Source organism: Empidonax traillii, unplaced genomic scaffold (genome assembly GCF_003031625.1).
Source record: "Empidonax traillii isolate 1590-97213 ecotype Southwest subspecies unplaced genomic scaffold, ASM303162v1 scaffold156:size1289327, whole genome shotgun sequence".
Lineage (NCBI taxonomy): Eukaryota > Metazoa > Chordata > Aves > Passeriformes > Tyrannidae > Empidonax > Empidonax traillii.
Window position 1 is genome coordinate 414,016 of NW_020955349.1, and position 27,684 is coordinate 441,699.

Genomic DNA, 27,684 nt, shown 5'->3' on the forward strand with positions numbered 1-27,684 from the left:
CTCTCTCTGCTTTCTCCTAGCATATGAGGAAATTGTTGTTCATCTCCAAAAATTAACGAGGCAGCTTTTCTTCATTTGGTACTACAGGTTCTCTTCCTTTTCCCTTACTGGTCTGTCACCTTCCCAACATTTCACTCTTCTCTGCTGTGCCAAAGCAATCCTGTTCTCCTACTTTCAATTGCCCAGTGACCAAATATTATCCCATGAATGGCAGCTGTTCCCAAAACATCACACTGTTTGCTAGCTACATCCATAACCTTTGTTCAACCCACCTTATCTCTGCTTCTTGCATGGCACTGGAAAATGGCATGGATGATCTTTCTTTTTGAAGTATTTGGTTTGGAGGTGAAATAAAGCCCTCTTAGTCTCTTTCTCTCTGGAAAACAAACAAACAATCAAACAAACAAAAACAAACACACACACACACACACACCCAGTGAAATGGGTAATGTGCACATTGCCACAAGCCCTCTTAGCTGTGGTACCCTGCAAGACCCAGGCTGACCGCAGTCAGACAGGATCATGCCACCCACTCCACCTGTCTCTCACCCAGCAGCAGCAAGATTGACTCATTAAGGCTGGAAAAGACCTCCAAGATCCTCAGGTCCAACCTTTGACCTCATAACACCATGACCACTAAACCATACGGCAAAGTGCCACATCCACTCATTTGGTGTAGACTCTCCACGTCACTGACTTTTGGAGCTTATCACTCTTGTGCTGCTTTGTGGAGAGCTGGGCTTGTCACTGTATCCTTGAGGATCTCACCATCCCTGTGGACAGTGACAGACCCAAAATATTCTAGCAGACAGCAAGCTGGGCCTTGGGCCACCCACGCCAGGGCTGCTCCATATCTGTATCATGTTGGCAGGCAGGTGGAGGTGGCTGTCTCCCCACCCTCATGATTCTGAAGGGCACATGTAGCCACAGAGACCTTTGTGGGAGACTGATGGCAGTGTCTGGGCACAGGGACAGCAGAGGTGGGCAACTCTTCCCCTCACCTGAGCCAGTGTGTGTGCAGGCAGCCAATAAGACCAATGGCATCCTGGCCAGGATCAGGAATAGTGCAGCCAGCAGGACCAGGGAAGGGCTTATCCCCTTGTGCTTGACAGTGGGGAGGCCACACCTCAAGTGCTGTATCCAGCTCTGGGCCCCTCAATTCAGGAAGGCCATTGAGGTACTGGAGTGTGTCCAGAGACGGCAATGGAGCTGGGGAAGAGACTGAAGCACCAGTCCTATAAGCAGTGGCGGTGAGAGCTGGGGGTATTTAGTCTTTAGAAAAGGAGGTTCAAGGATGACCTTATCACTCTCTATAACTACCTGAAAGAAGGTTATGGTGGATTGGGTATCAATCTCTTCTCCCAGGCAACCAGCAACAGGACAAGAGAACATAGCCTTAAGCTGTGTCAGAGGAGGTTTAGGTTGGACATCAGGAAGAATTTCTTAACGGAAAGGGGTATTAGACATTGGAATGGGCCTAGGTAAGCAGTGGAGTCACCATCCCCGGAGGTGTTCAAGGAAAGACTGGACATGGATCATGGTGCTGTGATCTGGTTGACCTGGTGGTGTTTGGTCACAGGTTGGACTCGATGATCTCAGAGGTCTTTTCCAACCTAATCGATTCTGTGATTCACCTCCCTGCCCGGGAACTGCCCGCAGAGGCGGGGGCTGCCTCGGGGCTCGGTGCCCGCTGCCAGCCCGGCCCAGGCGGCCCGGGCGGACCGCGGCGCTCCGGGCGGAGCGGAGCGGAGCGGGGCGGGCAGGGCAGGGCCGGGCGGCGTGCGGGGGGTGGCGGCCCCTGCAGGGCACCCGGAGCCTCGGCAGCCGCCGCCGCCGCGCCCGGCGGTGTCAGTGCCACGGTGTCCGCCGGGGAGCGAGAGGCAGAGCCGGCGCCCGCCCGATCCCCGCGGCCAGGCCCCCGCATGCAGCCCTCACCCTGGAGCGGCGGCGGCGGCGCATCGAGGAGCTCTCGCGGTCCTCCCGGCAGCGGCTGCTGCAGTCGCGGGACAGGATGTTCTCCAAGTTCACCTCCATCCTGCAGCACGCCGTGGAGGCGGTAAGGCCGCCAGCGGGCCCCGCCACGCCGCGCCGGGGCTGCGAGCCGGGCCTAGCGCCGAGCGCGGGGCAGGGGCTCGGGCGGGCTCGGTGCCCCTTCCCCGCCGCCCCCCGGGGCTGCCGCCGGCCGGGACCCCGCGGGGCCGGACCCGGCTCGGCCCTGCCGCGGGCCGGGGAGGCGGAGGCCGAGGGGGAGGCTCCGCAGGGAGAGCGGGGAGGGAGCGAATCGCCCCAGCGCGGCCGTGCAGAGCCGGGGGTGCCGCGGGAGGACGGAGCGGCCGCTGCCCCTACGGTCCCGGCTCCGCTCCTGCTGTCACCGCCGGGCACTGCCGGGCCCGAGGGCAGCCCAGGCCCAGCCCTCCCTCGGCCCGTGCCTTTTGGCGAGACAAACAATACAGGAGGTGAACCAGGAAGCTCCTCAGGGTTTTCATATTGTAGCGGCCAGCAGACAATAGCCGCCGTCTCCGGTGCTTCTGCGAGACGGTGTCACTTTCCCAGTGATGTTTTTGACCTCTGGTTTATTTTTCCGCTGCCCGGGGGCTCCCGGGGCTGTGTTCGTGCCCCGAGCTGTGCTGGGCAGAGGAAGCGGGGCCTGTGTGTGAGCTGCCATTGCCGCAGGCCGCGTTCGGCTCTGCCTGTCCACACCGCTTATTTTTGTTTGCTTTTCGCCCAGGCGGGGTCCTGGTGGTGATTCCCTGCCTCTCAGCGCCTCTCCCAGTGAGCCAACACGCCTGCGAGATTTGACTGTGAAGGGGTGCTAAAAACTGGCGGTGAAACATTGCTGGAAATGAAGGTGGAGAGTGTTGGAGGAAAATTGTTCAAATGGTTGCAAAAAGAGCTTGCAGGCTACATCCTAATGGTTGTAAGAAGAGCCTGAGGGCCAGCCTTTGTGCATTAATGTTTGCTGCCATCCTGCATTTGAGGACATGCTTGGCTTTACGTGTGCTTGTGGTTCTGTAGGAGCATTCAATTTTAAATTTAGGCATGTATTAATTGCAGTTTGCTCTTTTAGTGGTAAAGTGGCATTTGGAAAGAAATGTTTTAAATAATGACGAAATGTCTTATTTGAAAACATTCTGACCACATGAAAATGCCTTCAATAGACAGTTCTTGGAGAGGAAACAGAAATTAGTGCCTGCCTGACTAAAGAAAGCTTGTTATGGTGACCTGTGCCACATTTTGAGTAAGAATGGATGACAGGGAGATGCAGGAGTGGAGGAGAAGTTACTCTTTCAGGCCTACCAGTTCAAGAGATCTAATAGAAGTTATTCCTAGAAGAATGTTTACATTTTTAATGTGTGCAAAAATAAACAATAAATAAAAAATAAACAATAAACAAAAAGATCTGCATTTATTTGAGATCCATAAAAAGAAAAATGGGAAAAACGAATGGGCTGAATGGAAAAGGAGAAAAGTAGAGGTGGTAGGGACTAGACAATCTTTTTTGATTAAAAAAAAAAAAACAACAACAAAATGCAGAAACAGATTGATACCATCATTTTGCAAGTGAGTGCTATCTAACAACATGCTATTTGTCCTTGCTCAGCTCTGGTGTTCCTTTTAGAATTGCCTCATTCTGTGATGGATCTCCTGATAACAAATACTGCACTAAATTGCATTTACAGTGTTGTGACAAATACTGAGCACCACGCACTGGGAATGAAACATGGACTCACAAAAGCGAGAGGATAATAAGAATGTTTCTTGCTGGATCTAGAAAGTTGGACTCACCAATTCAAGACTGAACTGAGAAATAGAAATTTTACACCAGTTTAGGGGCTGTATGTGACAAAAGTTGTTTCATTCTGCCTGTAATGAAAGTAGATGGGCTGCTTCGCTTTGCTATGCTGAAAATGAGAACTGGTGAATCCTAAATATTAGATAAGTCCACTTTGATGCTGCCTGCTGTTTTCAGAACCAGCTGTTATTGCTGTAGTTATTAAAACCCCAAGTGGACTCTGAACCCTGAGTATCAGCAGTGGAACTGGTTACTAAGATATTAATTCTCAAAGGTTTTGGGTGCCTGCCTCTCATAGGAGTTCAGTTGCAGCTGAACAGTTTTCAGCTGAGCTGGACACTTAAATGCACTTAAAGAGTCTGGGCTTGGATTTCATGGGGGGGACTACTTTAAATCAGAGTGGTTGGTGTAGCCCTTCTCCCCTGTCCTTTCTCCTGCACATCACTTACATAATGCTCCTGCCCTGCCTCAGGGCCCACGGGCCCACAGACTTCAGAGAGATGCATTTAAACAGTAAGTTACTATGCTATTAGATAATCACTGCTATCTTACCCTCCCTGTGCCATCCCTCTGAACTCTTGGCAAGGAGTTCCAAAGGTTGACAGCCTGATAGACATGGTTGTATTTACCTTTTACTTGTTGTGAATGTATCACTCTTCAATTGACTGCCTTTGTGGCAGGACTGCTGAGGCAAATATAAAGGATCAGCTGCTTTTTATTAAGACTTTTTCATACCAGGACTTTTTCCCAGAATGGTTATGGTGGTGTTCAAGACCAGGCTGAATGGGGCTTTAAACAACCTGGTGTAGTGGAAGGTTCCCTGCCCATACAGGGGGATTTGAACTAGATGGTCTTTAAAGTCCCTTCCAACCCAAACCAGTCTATGATTCTGTGATTCTACCTTGAATAACCCAGAACTTTCATTTTTTTCTGCCTGAATTGCCCAAGTGTTTGAAATCGTATTCCCAATTTTCATTACAATTGAACTCTAGTTTTTGCCACCTCTTCTGTCAACCCTCCCAGTGTTTCTGGATTCCTCTGCAGCATGCAGATGAGCAAGCACCACTGTGTCACTGTGTTGACAGGGCACCCTTAAATTGGGTTGGGTGGGTTGGTAGGAATGGTGGCCAGGACTGCAATCCTTGTTCTCTTAACCTTACCTCAGGGCAAAACAGAAATGCTGTTGCTTCGTGGGGTTAATATTACTGAATCTGTGACAGTTTATGTATGGCTTGTCCTCGAGATGTCTTCTGTTTGCTATGCATTTCTGATATACTTTTATCCCAAAGGGCTATCCATGAGCGCTACATTCTCAGCAACAACAGAATGTAGTGTACAGTAACAAAGCAGCAAATCAGACTTATTTTTCTCTTATCTTGTGCTCTTCATTTGTCTTTCCCTGGACAAAACAACTTGTCTGTAAAGTGGCCAGTCACTGTTCAAAGGGCTTTTGTTTGTGTTTGATTTTGGCTTTTAGATGTTCCACCTTAATAGTCAACTTAAAGGGAATTTCCTGCTGTGTACCTTGAGCAGGAAAAATATAATTTTGGTTGTTTTGAATTGTGCAATTTGCAAAATTGTATATTTTTATTTGCATTTGTGTGTTATTTATTTGCAATTTATATTTTTATAATATATATTTGTATCTAAATTTATATATTGATTTATTTGTATTTCATTTATTTATTTACCATTTGCAAAGTTTGTATATTTGCATCTCTCTGCTGGTACCAGAGAGTGAATTAAGATTTAGGTGTCTGCTGCACATTCTTGAGACCCCCTTTCTACCAGCCTGTTATTCCACTATATCTCTTTAACTGGGAGCTTAACATACTTTTAAGTAGGTTCTTTTCTGTTCATATTTTTGAGGTGGAACTCAGGTTTGAAAGAAACTGAGTCACTTGGTGTAGGCATTGCTCCAAAATCATGAACTGCATAGCTGATCAGAACAGAATTTATTCTTCTTGAACCTACTTTATTTAATGTAATGACCTCACATTACTCTTTATTTTAATGTTGTGCTGCTTTAACAAATTATGATGACAAAATTTAATGCATGGCTTACCAGCATCTGCAGCCTTAATTTTTTATGTGAAAGCAGTGGCCATTATAAACTCTGTGCATCCATCAACTGAAGATCAAATAAACCTTCAAGCATTAGTCCTCTTACACATTTTCTGTCAGCCCAGGCATTCACACTGGTGCAGTGTAAGATTGAAGGAAAACATCAAGTGACTGCTGTAGTTTTCCTTGCTTCACTCAGGGCAGTGTGTGAACACTTCCCCTTTCTTTCTCTTTGACCCAGTTTCTACTTTCTTTTTTACTGTGGCATCTGACCAGACGGTACCTGTTATTTTTTTATACAGTGTTCTCTTTACTTTTTGTCCAAAAGATACTCATTCTGAGCTTGTTCAAAAGATAGTACTAGCTTCTGATGTTTCTATTCTTTTCAGTATTGAATTGCACTTCTGAGAAGCATACATGAAAAATACATGCACAAAAGAATTGCTGTTAAATACTGAATATTTCTAAATGTCTTTGCCCTCGATGTTACTTTTTTTCCTGCCTAAACCCAAATTTTACATACTTTTAAAAACTACGTGGAACTGTATTTTGGAGAGGTTCTGTAATGAGCAGGCTGTAGCTCTGGTCAAAGATCTCAAGTTCTCCTGAGAACAACACTTTTCCTGGAAGGAGTGGGGTTTGATCTTTGTTTACATATTGTCACCAGAATGGTAAGGCAGCATGTGTTAAGTTTAGCTCACTCCCAGGAAGCCAGGCTGATGGAGTTGGGCCACCAGATGGAAGAGCTAATCAGTATCTGCTCAAATGGGCTGCTTTTTAGTAGTGTTCACTGAGTTTTGGCTATTTGATATTCCAACATCTACACTGCAGTCTTGAAGATGTTGGGGTTTATTCCCCAAAGGAGGAGAACTTCGCTTTGAGAGTAGGAATCAGTAGCTCAAAGTTAGTAAGAACATAGGTAATTACATCAAGATTAATAAAATGGTGAGAAATAACTGTGCTTTTTAAATTCCTTTAAATTAGACAAATAGCAGGAATTAATGGCCACCCCAATGAATTTTGGTTTGCTTCAGGATCTCTAGACTAGTCTGTGTACTTACACAGTAGAGTGGTTATTCATGCTGGCGACTGTGACGTGTTTCATCTCATCTGATAGCTAATAATTCATCCTAAAATAGAAACTATGACTTCATCCTAGAATTACCTGTCATGATAGGGTTATAGCATGTGAACCGCGTGTTTGGGAGCTGACATTTTAATAAGACCTTCCAGTGCTTGGCTTTGTTCACATGTAAGGTGGTATCTTGGTCTTTACCTTGATTTTGTGTCTCTGAAGGTTTTTGGATTTGTTTCTGGGTGTGTCCTTTGGTGTTTGGTTTTTTTTTTTTTAATTGGTAAAACACTTATCTCAGAATAATGGTGCTGGAGTTATATCTCAGTTGGTGGCAAGGCTGATCATGTGTTCCCAATAGGATACCTGTACACGTGTACAGGTGCACACACCTATTAATAGTATCTCTGTTTGGTGTGTCTGGCTTGCAGTCCTCAACCAGAGGAGACTGTGGAATCACTGAGTGTTTTAATTTAAAAGGGCAGGACCTGCCTCTGGATTATTTTTTCACCTCTGAGAAGAGTCCCTGGAGGTGTTTGTTGGGAGGGAGAGTGTCTGTATCCCCAGTTCTCTCCCATGGTAGATAAATTATTGACAGTGCTGAGAAGTGAAATCCTTTTCCTGGCACTGCTCAGAAGCACTTAATTCATCTTGAGGCAGATGAGACTAGAAGAAGTGGAGAGGAAAATCACATCAGCCAAGGATAAATCTTTAACGTTATCTATCATGTGTTACTTTGTAAATAGAGTGGTCTGAAAGGCCTGTATTCCTCAAAAGTTGTCTCTGCTATCTATCAACCAGTGTTGAGGTGTTTTGTTTTTTTTTTTGCAGAAAGATGCTAAATGATCATTACATTGCTTGAAATACACGTCTGCAGCAGCGAGTGCGACATACGAAGCATGATACAAACTTATCACATGCTCAGTCTTCAGTTTGTTGTTATTCTTCTGAATTTCAATAACCTCATAAACATCACAGTAAAATAAACTGATTTTGTGCAGTGTGTGCTGCCCTGATACTTACTCTGTGGTAGCTGGTGTGCTCAGGTGCTGCTCCCAGTGCCCAGCCATGGAAATGTGGAAGACTTAGTGGGTGCACACTGTCAGGGAGAGGATAAGCACTGTCAGTTTGATTTCCTAGTTCCCAGTTTCCAGGGCACATTTCCACCCAGGATGCAGGCAGAGATAGTTGCCAAGCACCACTACTTTTTTCAGAGTCTTGCATGTCAAAGTCCTGTGTGCAAAGGGCCATTAACAATTAGCATTCCATTTATCTCACATGGCATGCTGTTCATATACTGGGCTCTACAGCTTTACCAAGATAAATTTAAGTGTCATTAAATTCAAGGCAAAGAAAAGACTGATGTGGAAGAAGTCCAGAGCTTTTTCAAAGAGACCAGCACTACCCAGGGAAGACTATACAGATGCCTGGGCCCTGTGCTTATGTTTGCCCAAGAACTGAGACAAGTCAGCACTTTTTAGATCCTACAAGGAGTCACCAGAGGAGTTCAGAGTTACTAGTCCGAAATGTGATATCTATAGTTTTTTTGGGGAGAAAACTTTCTCACTGTGAGATTGACTGAACCCTGGCACAGGTTCCCGGACAGGTTGTAGAATCTCCATCCTTTGATATATTCGAAAGGCATCCAGATACAGTCCTGGGCAGTTGGCTCTAGGTGACCATGCTGGAGCAGGGGGGCTCCAGAGATATCCCCTTCCAACCTCAGCCCCTCTGAGATTCTGTAAAGGACTGGACTCCATACCTTGCTGGGATGGTTCAATTCCTTATGCTTCCAAAATGGACACACCTATTTATACTTGTGATCCTTTGTGTTTGCCCACAGGGCTCATTGCTGCCATCATGTCAAGTGATAATCCCCTATTTCAGGATTACCTTGAGGACTTGATAGTCAAAAAAAAAAAACAAACCCAAAACCTCAAGGAAGTAGGATTAGACCTCAGTAACAGCAGACCTTCATGTGATCTGTTGAGTGGTGGGGGCTTTCCCTACAGGATTGCTGATTTTACCAGCTCAGAACATTTTATATTGTGGTCACAAATTCAGTGTTTGCCTTAACTCTTGCTTTGGAGGACAGGGAGGTGAAATGGTTGTGGTCCTCCTTTTCTCACGTGCTACTTATGGTGTAATGGGCCACAGGGCATCAGGTCTCCAGCTCAGTGGGGAAGGAGCAGTGCTGATGGTGACTGAGTGGGAGGCTGTTTTATTCTTGCAGCATGTTATTCCTGGATGCTGGTCACACCCAACCACCCATCCCAAATTCCTCTAGAAAAGAAGAAACTTTCTTTTCTCTCAGAAATGACATAAGAAATGTGTTTGTTTAAAAAAAAACCACAACAAACAACCTGCCAAGTTCTGGGGATGGGCCTGCTGTGAAAAAAAACCAAAACAAACCCACAAAAACAAAAAACCTTCACCAAAAACTGAACACAGATCTTCTTTTAAAAGAACTTGTGGTTAACAGGAAAAAAGGCACAGCAAAAACGGTATGAAGCAACTGATTGGTATTTTTAAGGGAATAGAAGAGGAGAGGAGAACAGAGTGTACAAAAAGGGAAAATTGCATCAAGAGCAGATGTAAAAGAACATGATTTTTTTCTGCAGGACAAAACTGTGATCTAAATAATACAAACATAGGTTTCCAGTGTTTCTCTGCTGTATGAGCAAGTGCTTTTGTTGCTTCAAATAGATTGTCTGGTCATAGAGACATCACAGAGATTATTACTGATGTTCACAAGCCAGGCAGCGTGACATGGGACCCAGCCATGAATAATGTATGTAGGCCTTGTTAAAGGTAAAAGACCAGAGACTTAATTGTACCACTAGTCTGCAGCAGTTCACTTCCTAAGGTAAAATTCAGTTTAATCTCTGAGGAAACATGTTAATTCCATTTGTAACTGGTTTTTTTTGGTTTTTTCCCCATAGCTCGCACCTTCCCTTCCATTACAAGAAGATTTTGTTTACCACTGGAAAGCCATCACCCATTACTACATTGAGACCTCAGGTAAAAGAAGAAAGCACTCTGGGTTTGTCTCTGCTGTGAAAACTAGAATTCTCAATTTCAGTGTTTTTAAAAAGAAGAGGTTAAGAAATACTAAAGTGAGTCATGTCTTTTATCAAAATGCCAACAGTAATAATTAGTAATCCAAAATATTGTGTACCTCCACACCTTAAAAAGGAGGCATGAAAAAGGATTGAGGGAGAGTCATATTTCTTAAGTACCATGTAGAGAACTGTACCTTTTCATGTCTGACCCAATTTCTATCTTCACATATTTTGTTTAATCTAAACAGACAGCTACAGAAATGTGGTCCCTGCTGTTAACCTTTCTATTGGTTTGCATCAGAGATTTTCTTTTCCTTTCCAAGATTTTAATAAAAGTAATTTTGTGGTCATAGATTTTACCAGACAGACATGAATTCCATGTGCTCAATATTAGGGGTTTTTTTTTGCTTTACTGACTTGTCTCAATGAAAGATATTTTTTGATAATATAGCTCTGAAAAGTGAATTTGTGAGCAGATTAGAGCACGTTTTGTTAAACCTTATCCAGGTGTTACTTTGCTTGTTTAAAAAATGCACATTCTGATGAAATGTGGCTGCAGTTGGTTTTTCTTAAACTTTTTTGTGGATTTTCTTTTTTTGTGTGTGTTTTTGTTTTGTCTTGGTGAGGTTTTGGTTTTGTTTGGTTGGTTTTGGTTTTTGCTGGGTTTTGTTTTGTTGTTTTAGGGGTTTTCTAAGTTATGCAACTTGTACATTTTTTTATTTTGTTATTAAACTACTGTGTTATAAAAATGAATGTTGCCATGCCATGCTTTCCTCAAGTGTACTACTTCTGCATTTCTGCTGGAAGAGCTGTTGAATCTGTTTGTGTCTGGCCTGAGGATTTTGTTTATATCAATATTTACTCGTACAAGCTACAACTTGACCCTTGGTTCTGAATACCCATCTTTTGGAACACGATGTGATGTTTCCTAAGGTGGAAAGGACAGGGTGTCAGGGGGAAAGTGATACCTGCAGTGACGTGGTGCAGAATAAAAGCTGACCTCTCTCCCAGACTTTCACAAATCATTTGAAAAACAAGTTTCCACTGAGTGGATATATTTCTGTTCCTCTGCAGTAGGAGCAGAATTGTGCCTCGGAAATGCAAGCAAAACACTCCAGGCTACTGGCGGTTGTGGCAGAGACCAAAATCACTCTGACATGGCAGTTTTCCTGTGTGGTCTCGTTGCCATTTGCATGTTGCAAGTGACAGTTATTTTTAGAGTATTGCATAAGAAGGAGTAACCATTTCCCGAGCTAGTGGGATAGCTGTTCAAGTAGAATTTTGCTGAAAAAAATAAAAGAGGAAAATCTTCGTGTTGTGGATATGCTCTACAACATGTTAATGCCAGCTCCCACTGCCAGTGGCATAAATCCACTGCAGTTTCATGACCTTAGTATAATGAAATCAGTCTTTCCCTTTCCTTCATGCAATTTGACATTATTGTATCTCAATGCAGAAAGCATAAAAGAGAAATGTAACAACTTGTGAAGAATAAACAGCATGGAGTTTTCTTTTTTGCTATCATTAGGAAAAAACCATTTCTTTAGTTTTCAGATTTGTAAAAGAACTAATCAGGTGCAAATTAAGCTGATGTTAAAGGCCTTTTAGAGCTTTGAGAATACTACATGAAGGGTTAAAGAGGAAGTTAAAAAGACAGAGTGGATACTAACCAGCAGACTGAGAGTTGAACCTTTCTCTCCCAAAACTTGGTTTCTGGCTGTAGAATTTTGCCTTTTTGACCATGTTTTGAATTTTGGCATTTCCCCTTTTGCCCACTGCAAGGTCAGATGTCTGCCCAATGCATATTCCAGTTTGAATTTCCAGGTATGTTTCTGAAAATTTGATTTAGGACATGGTAAAACCATACTGTATGTAAGATTCTTGAAATGAGTGGTCATGTTATTAAATCTTAAATTTGGAACTGAACTTAAGAAAAGCGAGGACAATATTGTAATAATTCTCAATTGCCCATCTCTTCTATTCAGATGACAAAGCTCCCGTGACTGATACCAACATTCCTTCTCACCTGGAACAGATGTTGGATATTCTAGTACAAGAAGAAAATGAGAGGGAATCAGGCGAAACAGGACCATGTATGGAGTATTTGCTACATCACAAGATTTTGGAGACACTCTACACACTGGGAAAAGCTGATGTATGTACTTCTCAGCAGAACGGATTATTCTTTTGTGTGAGCTCCTAATTGTAACAGGGACTGAAGTTCTACAGTAGGTGGTAGTGTGGGACGCCGAACTCCAGCAAAAAGCTGTTTGCTTATGCTTCCAACATAATACAAAAAACAGTCTTTTACAAATGTGATCAAAGTGATATGACCAGGGAGATGCTAAGACAGAACCCTGAGATTTGTTACTCGCTGCTCTGATAATACGGACTGTGAAATGAAGAGAAACATTTTTGTTCAGTCTAGAGTTTTTCTGGCTTCTACAAGACAGTATTATCCCTCTCTGTCCTTTATTGGGAGATTCTTGGGTGGAAAGTGCTGTATTAGATACAAACTTCTGATAAATTTTTCTGAGTGTGGTGCATTATTGCTCAGAAAGACTCCTTGTCAGAAAGCATTAGTTAAATCTGGTCTCCAGACAGTTTTCACATCTGAGTCTTTGGTATGAATATAGCCCTTGGCACATGTGTGGCACACATGAAGTTCCCTGCATGGTCTTGGTGCGTTCTTGCTTCTATCTGTCTTGGAAGACTTCTGAGCCAAAGTGTGTGGGGTTGGATGGGTCATGGGGTGAATGAACTTGGCAGTCCTTGTGCTAGAACTTTCTATATCACGATGCAGATGCAGTTAGGGAAACCTGGTGTGTCTTGTTCCATGGACAAATGGAGCTCTCCAGGGTTTCATTCTCAGTCTTTTACACATTTTTTAACCCACTCGAATTTTTTTTATAAATAGACAACTTAGGATAGGAGCCGTCTGAGCCCAGGATGTTCCATGTTCTGAAAGGGCCAGAGATCTGCAATTCCTGTTGCTATACCAGCTGTCCTACAATTGGGCTAAGATACCTGCTGTATTGAAAATACTTGCTCAGAAATACAGCTCATTCAGTAATCTATAAACTTTTTCAGGAAACCAAGATGAAATGGTGACATATGTGAAGCGGCTAATTGGTGCTGTGTTTCTAAGAGTTGAGAGAAGTAATTTTATACTCATGCAAATAATCCTATACAAGCAATTCTTGTACAGCCTGTCTTTACACTTTGCCTTTTGTGAGTTGATACATGTGAAGTAAACACACAGTTCAGTGCTTGCAAGATGGTGCAAAGATCTGGTGCTTAAAAAATAGTTTTCTTTCACAGCAGTAAGTTAGACTTTCTTCATTACTGTAGATGTGCCCTGATGGTAGATATTTTGACATTTTATTCAACATGGATTACAAATCTAGGAGTGCTTACTTTGAGAGGAGAGTCAGGTTGGGCAGTTGTCGTTCCTGGCTGTTGCTACCCTTGCCCCATTCAGCTGTGCAGCGAACCAGAGGAGGGAAATTATGTGGCTTAAAATGAACTTATGGAATTACAGCGTTTACACACGTGGTAGAACACATGAGTTTTGGGGGATTTAGCAAGAAACAAAGGTACATAAAGGACCACAAGCCATCAGATCTTTCAAGTGATGAGGTGCATGGGGGACAGTAGAACAAGGGTCTGCATGTTGCACAGATATTTGTGATTTGTATTCTGCTCAGGGAAAACAGCAGCTTTCTCTTGTCCTGGAACATCTATGCGTTTATAAATGCTTTATCTGTCTAAGGTTAATTGCTTGTGACTTCAGGAAACCTTTTGTAGATATTAAGATGTTTATAGTTTATAATTCTTTATTTGTATGTACTAACTCAGCCAGTTGCTGGATTTTGTGGCACAGTAACCTAAAAGAGAGCTGACCTGTAGCAAATTAATTCCATACTAATTTCCCTTTATTACTGTAATGATATGGAATGTTTTCTGGAAAGATTGGTAGAAGTCTGCCCTAGGGCAATTAACTGAAAAAGAAAACAGCGGTGAGATGCAACAGTTTTGTTGGTCTCTGTTAATATCAATAAAAGTCATGTGTTAACAGATGATTATTTTTAAAATACTTTTGGGTATATTATTGCTGTTTAATTAGCCATTCTGAGTGAAAAATTTGCATCTGTGTTTTTCTCCACATTTGTTATATTTTTTGTTATTGTTCATCTGGTTTTGTTTCAGTGTCCTCCAGGAATGAAGCAGCAAGTTCTGGCTTTTTATACAAAGCTTCTTGGAAGAATACGGCAACCTCTTCTCCCCCACATAAATGTGCACAGACCAGTGCAGGTACTGCTCAGATCTGAAGTAAACTATATTTTTGCATGACAAGTTACTTTTATTCTACCGTAGCTGATGGTATCTTTAATTCTTCCATTGTCAAGTGAATGAAAGAAACTCTGCTCGAGTGCAGTATTGCTTGTAGTGTGTTGATGATTAGAGCCATGAACTACCACTGCAATGTGAGTCATAAATAATAAAGAAAACTTGTTTATGGCAATCTAAATCTAGAGCAAATGTTCAAGCATAATAATCATACATAATTGTAGTATGTGTATAGAAAAATAATTCAGTCCACTGTTCCTAGAAAAACCTAGAGCTAACTCTCTGTCTTCATTGTTTGCTTTATGCACCAGAAATTAATCCGGCTGTGTGGTGAAGTTCTGGCAACACCAACAGAAAATGAAGAAATTCAGTTTCTCTGTATAGTATGTGCAAAACTGAAACAAGATCCATACCTGGTCAACTTCTTCCTTGAGGTGAGTAAATCTATTCAGAATTTCATGAGACTTCGTTAGTGTTCTTCCCCAAAATAGCAAGATTCTCATATTAAAAAACAGACTTGGAAATCCAGATGATTCCAAATTTGAAAGGGATCTGTAGTTGCAAACAGTGCTGACTGTGGAGTTCAGGCAAGCTGATGAACATTTCTTGTAGCTCCTGGTTCCTTCACAGCATTATTGTGAGTATTGTAGGCTAAGGCGTTTCACAGCATGGGTTGGTTGTTTCCCCATGAGGTACATGTGGTGCAGAATTGTCCTTTATTAGGATAGAATATTCTGGTTGTTCACATCTAGGCCTCTTAGAGGTGCTGCTGTTGTGACTTGGTCACTGTTTCTGACCTTCAAGTGCACGAAAGGGCAAATTTACAGAATTCTTTGTGGCATTTCTCTCTCAAATCTCCAGCACTTATAAACTGAAATGCAGATGGATCTCACCAAAGCATTGTGTGTCTGTCTGTTAGTTTTGCTTCCTTCTTTGACTGTTCCTGATCGGTTTCTTCAGGACTTTATGGGCATAAAAGAACTGAATATGTACAAACCCAGAATTTCCTTTATATGATTCCATATCAAATAGAGTGTTTATAGAATGTTGGTTATATTTTAGTAAAATCTTTCACCTGTATTGCCTAACCAGTAAAGCTCCATGGCATAACTGTCTCTTGGGCAAGTTACGTCTCTTGTGGAAATAACAATTTGAAGAACTTCATTCTGCTTACTTAAAGCTCTAAAAACCCTATACTAATTTTATTTTGGTATTATTGTGCTCTTTTCTTTAAACTGAGTTTTCCTAGCTCTTCTGTAAAGAATATACATTGTAATGTTTGACTTCTTAGCTCTACCTCAGCCATATTAAATGCTAAACTTGCCCCATCTCATCCCATCTTAGGCAAAATACTCCTTGTAACTGATTGTTCCATACAAAGGGACACTTAATTCTATGTATTTCAACTTCTGTTCTTGAGACCTTAGAAAAGTTCTAATATAGTGTCTGCTAAAAAGTTGTGCCTTCAGTTTATAAAATGAACAATAGTTTCACTATTCACTTCTATTTTCAATACTACAAATTATCAGCTTTATGTTTCTCACCACAAATCAAGTAAAGATTCTCATCAGCTGGGATATCAATCGATTTTTTTTCACAGAATTATTTTTAAATCTGTCTGAACTTAGACATGGCGTCATCCACCACAGATTTTGAAACTCTGACAGTTACATATCACGAAAATATAAAAGTATTTTTATATTGTCAACTTTCTGCTGATGCTGAATTGACGAGTACTTTGTATAGAAAGCATTAAATGTGTGTTCTATGTAACCTTTTCTATTAGGTCATTCAGGATCCTGTTTTGCACCTTTGCAGGAGGCAGGTGAGCAGCTGAGCTGCAGAATTGCATGATTAGACAATAGGAAGCTTAAATACACACAAAAATTCTGTCTGTGTGTTGATCAATGTACAAACTGCTTTGTGTTGCCTGCCAATATAAGAGGAATGAGTTATGGACACATTTCTAGGGGCATTCATACATTTATGTATGTTAGGTCTTCTCATCAATGCCTCAGCTAAATAAACAACGGCTTTTCAAATGACAGAAGGGTACAAACATGAAGTAATAAGATAAAGTAAGTCTTTTACAAAATATTACCCACTGTTTGAGAAAAGTAGCTTTTCCCTTTGACAACCCTGCCTGCTACCTGAGTGGTCTCAGCACCAGTGTGTAATCCAGGACAGAAAGGCTGTTCCACCTTTTACTCTCCTTTACATGCAAGGGTCATTGTTGTGATCAGATATTTCTGTGTATTGATAAAACAGATGAGGTGATACTGGAGGACTCCAGAAGCTTTAGCTAGAGATAAACAAGGTTCAGACAGACACATTTTTGCTGCTTTGCCACCTTGTGCTTTTACACTGGCGAAAAAAAAAGACATATGTTAAAGGAGTGATTTTTCTACTGTAGTAAAAAAATCATACTTATTTAATTGCATGCAGTTTGCTGCTTTTACCACTGTTTGCCTCTCCGGGGAATTGGTTCTAGGAGTGCATGACAATGCTCAGTGCAGATTCCCCACAATGAACGCACAGCAATCAAGCAGACGTTCGCAGCAGCTCTGGTTTGCTGCCTGAGACTGTCATGTAGTCAGTCCCTGCTGGCTTGTATGTACTAAATGCATTAACCCCCAGTGGTCGGTCTTTTAAATTATTAATGCTTGAGATATATTTGTAATAATTTTGGTGTTATCATAGAGAAGGGAACCATTTGGATTAATAACCTCACTATTGTACTCGCTTGGAAAAAAATGCCTTGTGCTGCAGTCTAATTTATGATTCCAATAAAGTATTATTCACCTGCACATGTGCCAGAAGAACACTGATTTTTTTGCTTTGCTCTGAGTTTCTTCTTGGTATCACAAATTTAAATGTCTTTTTATGTTCTGGAGACAGATTTATGGGAAGACAGATGGGTTGTTTTTCTTCAGGCTAAGTAGAGATGCCTTGGAGCTTGGGAGAAGGTTCTCTGACCTGTTACAGTATCCAGTGCCCAATGCTAACTTCTATCCCTTCAATCTACTCAACTTTTTCTTCTTGAGAAACACAATTTGAGAGTACCCTGCTGTCATAAAAGGTGTTTTTTTCTCTCTCCTGTTGAAGATAAAATCTCAAGAAACTTAGATTTACTTGTGTGACTCCAACTGGAAACAGTGTTTCAGATGTTGGATGAATTTGAGGCCTTGGCCTAGAAAGGGATGTTTTACGGTATGTGATAAGGTCTAAAGGTGCACCAGTAAGGTAAATGAAAAACTTCTGTCCAATTGTGGGCAAATCAAGTGAATATGTGCCTTTAGTGGCAAACAGAAAAAGTTGCCATCTCTTTGTACATGACGTATTCAGCCTTGAAGCAAAATGTGCAGGGCTTAAGAGTACTTTAAGCAGATTTAAAAATGGCCTAGATTTAAAAAACATGCACATTCCACAGCCCATTACCTTCTACATGGTTCCTGTATCCAGCCTTGACTACTTCAAATGCTGATGTAAAAAAAAAATTGCTTTTAGTATATTTCTGCTTCAGGATGAACAGTGATTTCAACTGTTTTAATTCCAAAAAATGCTTTGCAGAGCAAGTTCAAAGCAATGGCTTCCAAAGAATCAGCAAGTGTGCTCACAGAAGACATGATAAAAGACGAGGACTCTGTGACAACAGACACGGGACAGCCTGTTCAGCCTGAAGAAATGCCCAGTGCAGCCGGAGTGGAGCACGTGGAGAGGGTAGATGAGCTCCCACAGCAGGCAGATGATCTCTCCTTCAATCTGGATGAACTAAATGTCACATCATCACCCGAGTCCTCCACTGTTTGTCCAAATCAAGACTATAATTTAGTGAATTCTCTACTAAACCTCACTAAAAGTCCCGTGAGTTGTTTTTTGGTTTGGGGTTTTTTTTCTGTTTAGTCTGATGAAATGAAATAGTTGGGTGCTGTGTGAAGTGGGCAGAGGGAGTAAATATACACATATATACACAGTGTATTTTAGCTATAAGAGCTAAAATGAGGGTTTTTTTGCAGGCAGCTTTTGTAAATTGACAATTTTTTTTGTCAGTTCAGATTAGAAAAGTTATTTTATAAAACTAATATTGAGTTTGTTGCTGGTAATATAAATGGGGTATTTAAAGAAATATATATGGGGTGCTGTATGTTTCACGGACAAGCTACATAGGATAATCAGAAGGTTAAATATATCACAAGAGAATACTTTTAAAACTATTTTTAATTGTTCTGACTTAACCAATCACGTTCTCTTTGTGATGGCACTGGGCCATCTCTAGAAGTTTGTGTTCTTTAGAAAAACCTGTTGTATATCTTACCCAGCTCCATCCTCAAATGCAGAGGGCTGGGTAAGCCTGTAATTGGTACAGCAGTGTTGAGAGCAGAAAACTGGCTCTGCCACTGCACTTGGTCATTGTTACATGATCAGTTTACAGGATATAATATCTTGGTCTCAGGGTGACCTACAGCACTCCTTCTGTCAGCCTGAAGGTTGCAGTTGCATTCTTAGTATTTGGCAGAGAATCAGGTGAGATTCTTTACATCCAAATTCGTTAACGACCGAAAAGTCAACAAAAAATAAATGCATTCACTCGCTGTGGGGAAATAGAGAGGTTTTATTTGGGAGGTGTTTGCTTCTTGATTTCAAGTGAGCTTCATTCACCCTCTGATTAATTCTTCCATGCCCTTCTGCCAGGACGGCCGGATAGCAGTGAAGGCCTGTGAAGGCCTCATGCTTTTGGTGAGTTTGCCAGAACCAGCAGCTGCCAAGTGCCTGACCCAAAGCACTTGTTTATGTGAATTGTTGACAGACAGGCTGGCCACCCTCTACAAAGCCCTGCCTCAGTCACTGGATCCCTTAGACATTGAAACAGTGGAGGCAATTAACTGGGGGTAAGAATTTTGTTTTTGTATTTAATACCCAAAGTGACTTTACATCCCTCCCTGAAACTAATTCTATAGGTAGATGAGGTGTATAAAATATTCACCCTCCCATGGTAAAGCCTCGAAGGGCAGAGGTGCCACACAGCTGCAGCAGAGCAGTACACTTGGGGTGTCCAGTGTACACATGATTTCTGACACAGGGCCAGGTTTGCCTGCCCGTCCTCGGCAGAGATTCCTCAGGGGGCAAATTTTTCCACTGAGTTATGTTAGCAGTTTGTGGTGGTGTCATTGGAGTATCAGGTATGGATTGTGTTCTTGTGCAGATGTCCAGGATTTAGGAAACACAAACTTTTCACTGTACACAGTGGGCACTGTCAGCTGCTGTGGGGGGCAGGAAGGGTGCATTTGATAACAGGCTGCTGTTGCAAAATTTTCGCATCTAAAAAGAAGAAGGAAAGAGATATTGCATGATTCATCAACATGGAGCAGAAGATGCATGACTGTCATCCTAACTGCTTGCATGTCAGATTCCCAGAACGTTTCTCTTCCCCATTCACCTTACTGTGAATTCCTCATGACTTGTTAGTACTGAGACAAAAAGTAGGTGTTTGCAAAATGTCTACCAAAATTTCTGGTGGTTGGAATTTGAAATTAGAAGGGGGAAAACCACAACTTTTAATTGTGGGATAAATAACTATTGGAGTGCTTTACCAAAGAAAATGGTGTCTATGTTATTCCTAGAACCCTTAAATTGAAATGACATGCTTTTTTTTCTGAAAGATACAGTCTAGTTCAGGTGTACACTGTGTGGTTTTGCTGGACTTGCTTGAGGTTGCTTACAGAGTAGAGAAGAACAATTGCCTTCATTTTATGGTTCTGTGACTACAGGAGTTATTGATCCAGTTTCTGTGGTCTGTGTTTCCTGGGAGACCAGACTTGGTGATCAGTTTTTCCTTCTTACTGCAGAAATACTTAACCAGAGTTGTTCTGCTGTACATACTGTGCATCCTTTAGCATGTCCATGAACACCTGTGTAATGACAGCACTGCCAGATTAGTATAGATTGGCAGAAAAGCCTTTTTAATGTTCCCTTCACTACAAGTAGGTCATTGATTATTCTGTTAGGTTCAATAAGAATGAAGTCCAAGATTCTTCAGTTACTTGCAGACTAAATAAATATTTTTCTCTGTGTTCTCTAGTTTGGATTCCTATAGCCACAAAGAAGATGCATCTGCTTTTCCAGGGAAAAGAGCGTTGATTTCGTTTCTTTCTTGGTTTGACTACTGTGATCAGCTCATCAAAGAAGCACAAAAGGTTTGAAATACGTTCAGATGATACAAATTTATTCACCAAATAAGTAGTTCCAGTTGTTTCTTAGCTTCTGAGTTCGAGACACACCATTTTGTACTTTTGTTTCAGGTGACTGCTGTTGCTATGGCAAAAGCTGTGCGGGAACGATTTTTCATTGATGTTATGGAACCTCAGCTGATGCAAACGTGAGTAGCATCCTGTGACACACAGAAAAAAATCTGAATCAAGCTGATTTTTTTTCCAGCTGAAATCCATTGCTTGTCTGATACGAAATACTTTGTTCAGTTCAGAGATCGGAATCCTCACCTCAACTGCACTATTGCACCGCGTTGTTCGTCAGGTCACCTCAGATGTCCTCCTGCAGGAACTTGTGTATTTTATACTTGGAGAACACAGAGATCCAGAAACCTTGGCAGACATCAACAGGCATCCATTGAGACACAGGTTAATCGAGCACTGTGATCACATTTCTGACGAGGTGAGAAGTGATACTCACACAGTAATGTCTGCTGGCCGGTCCTGGCTTGTGGAGAGTCTGTAAAGACACCATTGTGAGGACTTTCTGTATTCGTGTCAACTCAGTTTTTTTGCCAAGAAAAAGAGTTCTGACTGCCAGCCTCACAAATTCCCCTTAGAAAATGAAAGTCAAACTGCTTTTTCCACCTAGCATATTTTATGAAATATTCTTTTCTAAATTTGCTTGCCCACTATGGATATCTAGTTAGACTTACTCACATGTAAGATAGGGCAAACTCAGTGTCTAATTGCATTTTAATTTGGGCTTTGTTAAATGTTGTGTCACTGTTATTTTCCATGGTGTGTCAGTTCTGTGTTATTATCATATAAGATACAGATTTGGGTTTTAGATGGAGTGTGATCAGAGAATGTACACAATACCAATTAAAAGATGATAAAATAACTTAAAACTCTTGACACACTATAAACATTGTTAAAATAATTTACTTCACTAAAATCCCTCCTAAGGAGCTGCTTGTTTCATTTTCTCCATGAAACAACCTCCACTCTGCTTTTTCAAATAAAAACCAAGCTTGCCTGAAATACAGACCAATGCCTTCCCATACCAATTTTTCAGTATGCCTACCTGCTCACCCTGTCAGAATGAGTTATCTGTATAAATTAGTTGATCTTGGCAAAGCTAAGCACTTTAAAGCTGTCTTTTAAAATTACCTCTGTAATGCTTAAAGTCAGTCTCCTTTTAGAAGCCTACATCTCCATGGAAAAATCTTAGTCTACAGTTCTAGTCACAATATCCCAGCGTTACTTTGTTTTATTCTGGGTATTTGTTACTAACTTGAAGTCCTGTTCTGTGTTTCGTTTGCACAATGATAACCATCTTCCAGCATGGATCTGATTGTAATATGGAAAGCTAAATTGTGAGTTCTCTGTATGTTCTTTGTATTATGTACATGTTATTTTGACAGATTTCAGAACAGTTTTTGTTTTACAGAAAAAAAATACATTCCCATATTGGTTTTCAGATGCGTGTGAACTCTTCATCCGTGTTTATACCACATTCAGCATCACAATTGCCTAATTTTTTATATGATTTTTGCTTCCTTCTGTAATGTCAATATGCAATTGCAATGTTCTAGGATGTACAAAGCAGATGTAAGACCAAACCCACAGGGCAGCAGTGCAGCTGTTTAGTGAAGTCAACTTTTTATGTTGCAGATCAGCATAATGACTTTAAGAATGTTTGAGCACCTATTGCAGAAACCCAATGAGCACATTCTTTATAATTTGGTTCTGAGAAATTTGGAAGAAAGAAACTATATGGAATACAAGCCCCTCTCTCAAGAAGATAAAGATGTGGTAGAGAATGGACAGATTGCTGGAGCAGTGTAAGTTTCATTCTTAAGGGAAGTTTTCATGGCAGCTCACTTGGATCCTTATTTTTAGAACAAAATGGGGTGGTTTTTTTCAGTGATTGCAAGAAAAGTGAGCTTGGATAGCACTTGAGTGCTCTTATGTATTAATCCATATCCGTAAAGTGATGCAGAAATTATTACATCACCAACTTATGTAAATTCTTAGAACAGGAATAGAAAAACTAAAATTACCACAAGCCTTTGTGCAGAACAGTAGGCACTCAAAGGTCTTTGTGTACCAATTTACTTATGCATCTACCTAGCTTAAGTCTGTGCATATTTGTATTGTAATCAGTGAGATTATTGATGAAGTGAGTCACTTAGGTGCCTTGCTTATATTTATGTTCTTGACTCATTTCCTGATGGAAGAACTTTTCTACATAAAATCCTTTTAAATATCCTGTGTAACTCTTCTTAACTTAATTTTTTTACCAGTAGAAGGGTAAGGACTTGCCATACCGGCTATTTGAGTAATCTAAAATAATTGAAATATTTCCTGAGTATAACTCTCTCTCATGTGGAAATTGTGGCTACAGAGTTTAAGTGACTTAATGCAGTGACTTTTTTATGAGTCAAAAATGTCTCCTCTGTTGTTTAGAATGTTTGGCATTGTAATGGTTGGTATTTCTGTGTATTAACTAGGTAATAAGATATGGATATGGTAGTGTTCTGGAAAACATCCTAGTTGTTCAGATAAGAAAAACACAAAGCATGCCTTGTGACACAGAGATATATGTTCTGTCATATGTCCTTTCATAATGTTCTGTCAATGATTGTGTTTTTGTCTAATATAATCTCACAGAGACCTGGAGGAAGATCCATTATTTACTGATCTGTCTCCAGATAACACATTGTCAGCACAGGAGTGGCTCAGTGTTTCTCCATCTGTCAGTCCAGAACATCCAAAAAATGATGGGAAGACTGAAGTTCATAAAATTGTAAATAGGTAAGTTGAAACAAACACTTAAAGAAATGTCTGAATGTGTGGGTGTCTGCACACACTGTGCAAATTAAATGTACTCTGTAATGGATGTTATTCTGTGCCAACTGGGAAAATGACTCCACAGAAGGAAATTATGTGGCATTTTATCAGAAAGCTACTTCTGAAAGATTAGAGCTTGAATAAGTAAAAATAATTCAACGTAAATGAGAAAAATAGAAGAACTTTGCAGCTAATGGTCTAGTTGAATACTCGGAATTCACTGCGAAGGCCTCGTTGATTATAAAACTTGCTTTTCACAGAAATAATCGCTGTTCCAGGACTTGACCTTCCTAGACAAGTCTGGGGAGTCTTGCCATAAACTTTTTAGGAAAAAAAACGCAAAACTCAAAACTTCCTAAGGTTCCTTAAACACATACATGAAAGTAAATAATTGCCATGCTGGAGATAACCTCCTGTTCCCTGAAAATGAGGGGGCACCTCTGTCACCTGTGACACACCTCAGTGCCTCAGTCGTACTGCAAATTGGATATCACAAAGAGGGCGAGCTCTGCTCTAAGCAACTTAGGGATGGTAATTCCCTTAGGAACTAATATTAGGACAAAGGCTGTTTGCTCTGTTAAGACATGGTAGCACTGGTGTATCACAACTGACCTGTCTGCTTACCCAGAAATAATCAGAGGTGTTGGCCAAAGGAAACAAACAGCCTGGGGACAGTCAGGACAGAAAGGCATTGTCACTTCTTGCCCTCTTTCCCCCAGTACTGCTACATATGGTTTGTGATGGACATGGTTTGGAGCAAAGACACAAAGAATGTTCTCCTAAATTCATCTCGTGTAATCCCCATCAGTGAATACAATTTTTTTCAGGATTTGCAGTGTTTTGCAAATTTATATTTTTTCAGATAAGATGAACTCCACATAAAAAATCAGCTACTACATATTTCTTCATAAAAATCTTACTGGAGCACCAGCAGTTCTTGGGGTGTGGAGAAAGCTGAAATTTGGAATCAAGGTCCAAAAACTGAGGGGTTTTTTGTTGTCCAGAAATTTCAGTGGTTCTAATTTTTTTTTTTTCTTCAAGACAGTTACTAATATGATTCAAAATTTGATGATGCATTTTAGGTCAGATATTGGTGAAGTAATAAGGACATATAGTATTTACACTCCATACCAAGGCAATTCAGTTACATTTGTAACTGGGGCATTTATGTGCAAATACTCCTGTATGTCTTAGATGTTAATTTTTTACCACAGCAAACTATGGTAAATAAAGCTGCCTATAAAGTAAGTTTAGAAGAATTTTACCTGTAATTCTCCTTTTTTTTGGACTTGTTTATTCCCAAGTATATCTTTTTTTACTTCTAGTAAGATGGAGTCTGACCTTTAGCAAATACTTGACCTGGTTATGAATATTCCTTTTCATCTCCATTCTGTCTGCTGATTCTGAGAAAATGCTTCCACTGAGGATTTTACCTCCAGTGTTAGATACAAAAGTTCTGAAGTATATATCTTGTTATTGCAAACAGTAGTTGGAATAGACATACCTAAATAGATTTTGTAGTCTCTGTTCCTAATGTAGAGTTATGGTAGAGTCTGTGGATTAATTGGCCAGACAACTCAGCATTGTGTACACTGGTATAGATGATGAAAAACTATTGATCGATGCTCTGTGGAATAGAGACACTCATTAATGTACTTTTGTTCTCTTTAGTTTTCTCTGTCTTGTACCTGATGAAGCAAAGTCTTCATACCATGTGGAGGGTACAGGCTATGACACTTACCTCAGAGATGCCCACAGACAAGTAAGTCAGTGAAGTCCTCCTTGGTCCTTAAGAATTTGAAATGCTTATGAGAATATACAAATGGTTCTGTAAATAGTCCTAATAAATGCATCTTTTGGTACTGAAAGATGGGGAAATTCAATTTTGGTTTTCTAATGAAAATTTACCTTTGGAGATCTTTTGATGATGAATTCACCTTGTATAGCTCTAGGGGGAATAATGGATGACATTAAATGCATTAATATTCATATAACAAATACAGTGAGAGAAAAATCTGAACCGTGGAAAGATTCTTAATTTGCTTTTGCATTTATCTGCATTCTCTTGGAGAATTGCCTGCCAAGCTGTTTGAAAGAACTAAAGAGAAATTAAAATGCTGCATAGGAGTTATGCAATGTGGGACTTTGAAAATAAAAGCTCATCACGGGGAATGTGCAGCCTAAGGCATTCAGGTTGGAAGTTGGGAGGTTGGGTAGCTAGGGAAAGCTTTATGATTTACTGCTTTGAAATAAATGCAAGTTTTGTTTTTACAAATATAATATAAAGTTTCCTTGGTCAGAGGACAATCCCTGTTTGCAGCTTTCATACTGAAGCCCTGTGAATCTTCTAAAATAGAAAGATTTATGCAGAGGAGCAGAGTAACTGAGAGCTATATTTGGTAGGTAATTCAAAAATTCCATAACTTTGGAATTATGTTATCAGCAGTTTAAGATGGGAAGCTTGGATTTCTGTATTTATTATATTGTTTTATCTCTTGAAGTAGTCTCTCCTGAAAAGAAAGGGAATAGAAAATAGAGAATAAGGAAACAAGGGTTGATGTAAAATTCCCCTATCTTCTATTCTTGGATGCCAGAAACCACTTATCATCTTTGTCTTTGTTTCATGCCTTGGGAAAAAGAGTATTCTGGGAGTTATTAGAGAGCAGAATTGGTTTCTGTCACTTCCTGACAGTGATATGGCTACTGTTAAAATATTTCCCCCTTAAGAATAGCCCTGCCTATTGCTGTTATTACATCCAAGTAGCTGTTCTGCTTCCATATTTCTATTCCTGGAAGGCTGCACAGGTAGGTAAGCTACATGCGGCGCAGAATTTCTCTGAGTCTGTTTTCTCTCCCTTTTGCTTCTGTTTGTTCCTGTGTTCCTTATTTTTTCTGCTATAACAGGTGCTCCTTTCAGGGTATAATTCCTTGGAAGTGAGACATCAGGCAGCAAATGAGGGGCAGAGATTGAGAAAGACTGTTAGGAGTGACAGGAAACAAAAAGAGGCAAGAGGAAACTCTGAAATTCTCTTCATTTGTGTGAAAATATATATTTATATATACATATATATATATATACATATACACAGGCCTTTCCTGTCCTGGGAATTAGGGAACAACACAGTTTGGGTAGCAAGACAAGCTACACATAATGTAGTGGAAATGTGATAATGCACTGGCAAGAAGAATGTGTAAGAATGCAATTCCTGCTTTAGAAGAACCCTGATCAGGATGTGTATTGTTGGCTCTGCTTTGTGCTTTGGCCCCAGCTGCTTTGTGGGAGCTCTGTTCTCCACTGGTTTTTTCTCAAGCTACCCTAATAGCAGGAATGTCAAAAAGAAAACGAGGTGCCTGCTGATAGTGTTTACAGTGACTGTTCTTTTTGAGCTCAGAGCTTTCATGTAGCTGCAGATTATAATTTTAAGGTGTATGCACTATTCAAAAGAAATTAAATTGTTTCCATGGAGATTTAGGTCTGTTTTGCTAACTACTTTTTTTCTAGTTCCGGGATTATTGTGTCATTTGCTTACGGTGGGAGTGGCCTTCATCTCCCAGATCTTTGGAAAAGTGCAATTTCGAAGCGTCATTTTTTGAAGGACACTTCTTGAAAGTCCTGTTTGAAAGAATGGGCAGGATTCTTGATCAGGTAAGAAAAAAACAGGTTAGGAATTCCGTTTCTGATACTTTCATCACTGCTAAAGGGCTGATAAGGTGCTGTGGATTCCCATCAGTCAGTTTTTTATTATAGTTTCGTATTACTGTGTAATGTCCCATGTCCTTGGTGCAGGTCCCTGTAGGTTGCAGGATGTTACAGTGATCAGTGTTATGAGTTTAACAAAAGCAAGAACAAAAACTCTCTTATCTTTGTTAACCACCTTTTTTGTGCACCAAATGTTTTATTGACTGGAAATATAATTTAAATTGAGTAAGGAAAGTATATCCCTAAGATAAAAGATGAAGGGAAGATAGTATCTTAGGAATTCCTAAGGTAGTGTCTTAGGAATCCTTCAGTCCTAGCATTTTTCCATTCTGTTTTCATTTTACAGTGTTTGTTGTAAAATGGTTCTGTTTTCATTCTACAGCGTTTACACTCAAAAAGCATGTACATATTGCAGTAAATAAAGTATGATACGTCTTCTTTCTACCACATTTCAGTGAACTTCCATCTGAAGTCTTGTTCAGGAAGCAGTTTATGTCACTGTGGAAGGTGAAAAGAACTTACTGCATCACCGCTAATACTTTCCCCATTTTTTCAGTTTTTAAAAAAATTATCAGTGAAAG

At 40.6% G+C, this 27,684-nt stretch overlaps 1 protein-coding gene across 2 annotated transcripts in view; it reads left to right on the forward strand.

The window, feature by feature from the left end:
* The first annotated feature begins 1,810 nt into the window (after window positions 1–1,810).
* FAM160B1 (family with sequence similarity 160 member B1) overlaps window positions 1,811–27,684 on the forward strand; it is a 34,269-nt gene continuing 8,395 nt past the window's right edge. Inside the window, exons 1-15 of one of the 2 annotated variants that reach the window (XM_027884852.1) lie at window positions 1,811–2,056; window positions 9,872–9,950; window positions 11,977–12,146; window positions 14,201–14,305; window positions 14,653–14,775; window positions 16,128–16,166; window positions 17,912–18,205; window positions 19,034–19,230; window positions 20,421–20,535; window positions 20,641–20,717; window positions 20,818–21,010; window positions 22,225–22,394; window positions 23,224–23,367; window positions 25,075–25,165; window positions 26,906–27,049. In XM_027884852.1, the coding sequence (XP_027740653.1) occupies window positions 2,012–2,056; window positions 9,872–9,950; window positions 11,977–12,146; window positions 14,201–14,305; window positions 14,653–14,775; window positions 16,128–16,166; window positions 17,912–18,205; window positions 19,034–19,230; window positions 20,421–20,535; window positions 20,641–20,717; window positions 20,818–21,010; window positions 22,225–22,394; window positions 23,224–23,367; window positions 25,075–25,165; window positions 26,906–27,049 (1,986 nt within the window). In that variant the 5' untranslated portion in view covers window positions 1,811–2,011. The remainder of the gene's footprint in view (window positions 2,057–9,871; window positions 9,951–11,976; window positions 12,147–14,200; window positions 14,306–14,652; window positions 14,776–16,127; window positions 16,167–17,911; window positions 18,206–19,033; window positions 19,231–20,420; window positions 20,536–20,640; window positions 20,718–20,817; window positions 21,011–22,224; window positions 22,395–23,223; window positions 23,368–25,074; window positions 25,166–26,905; window positions 27,050–27,684) is intronic. The other variant, XM_027884853.1, reaches the window with a different exon arrangement.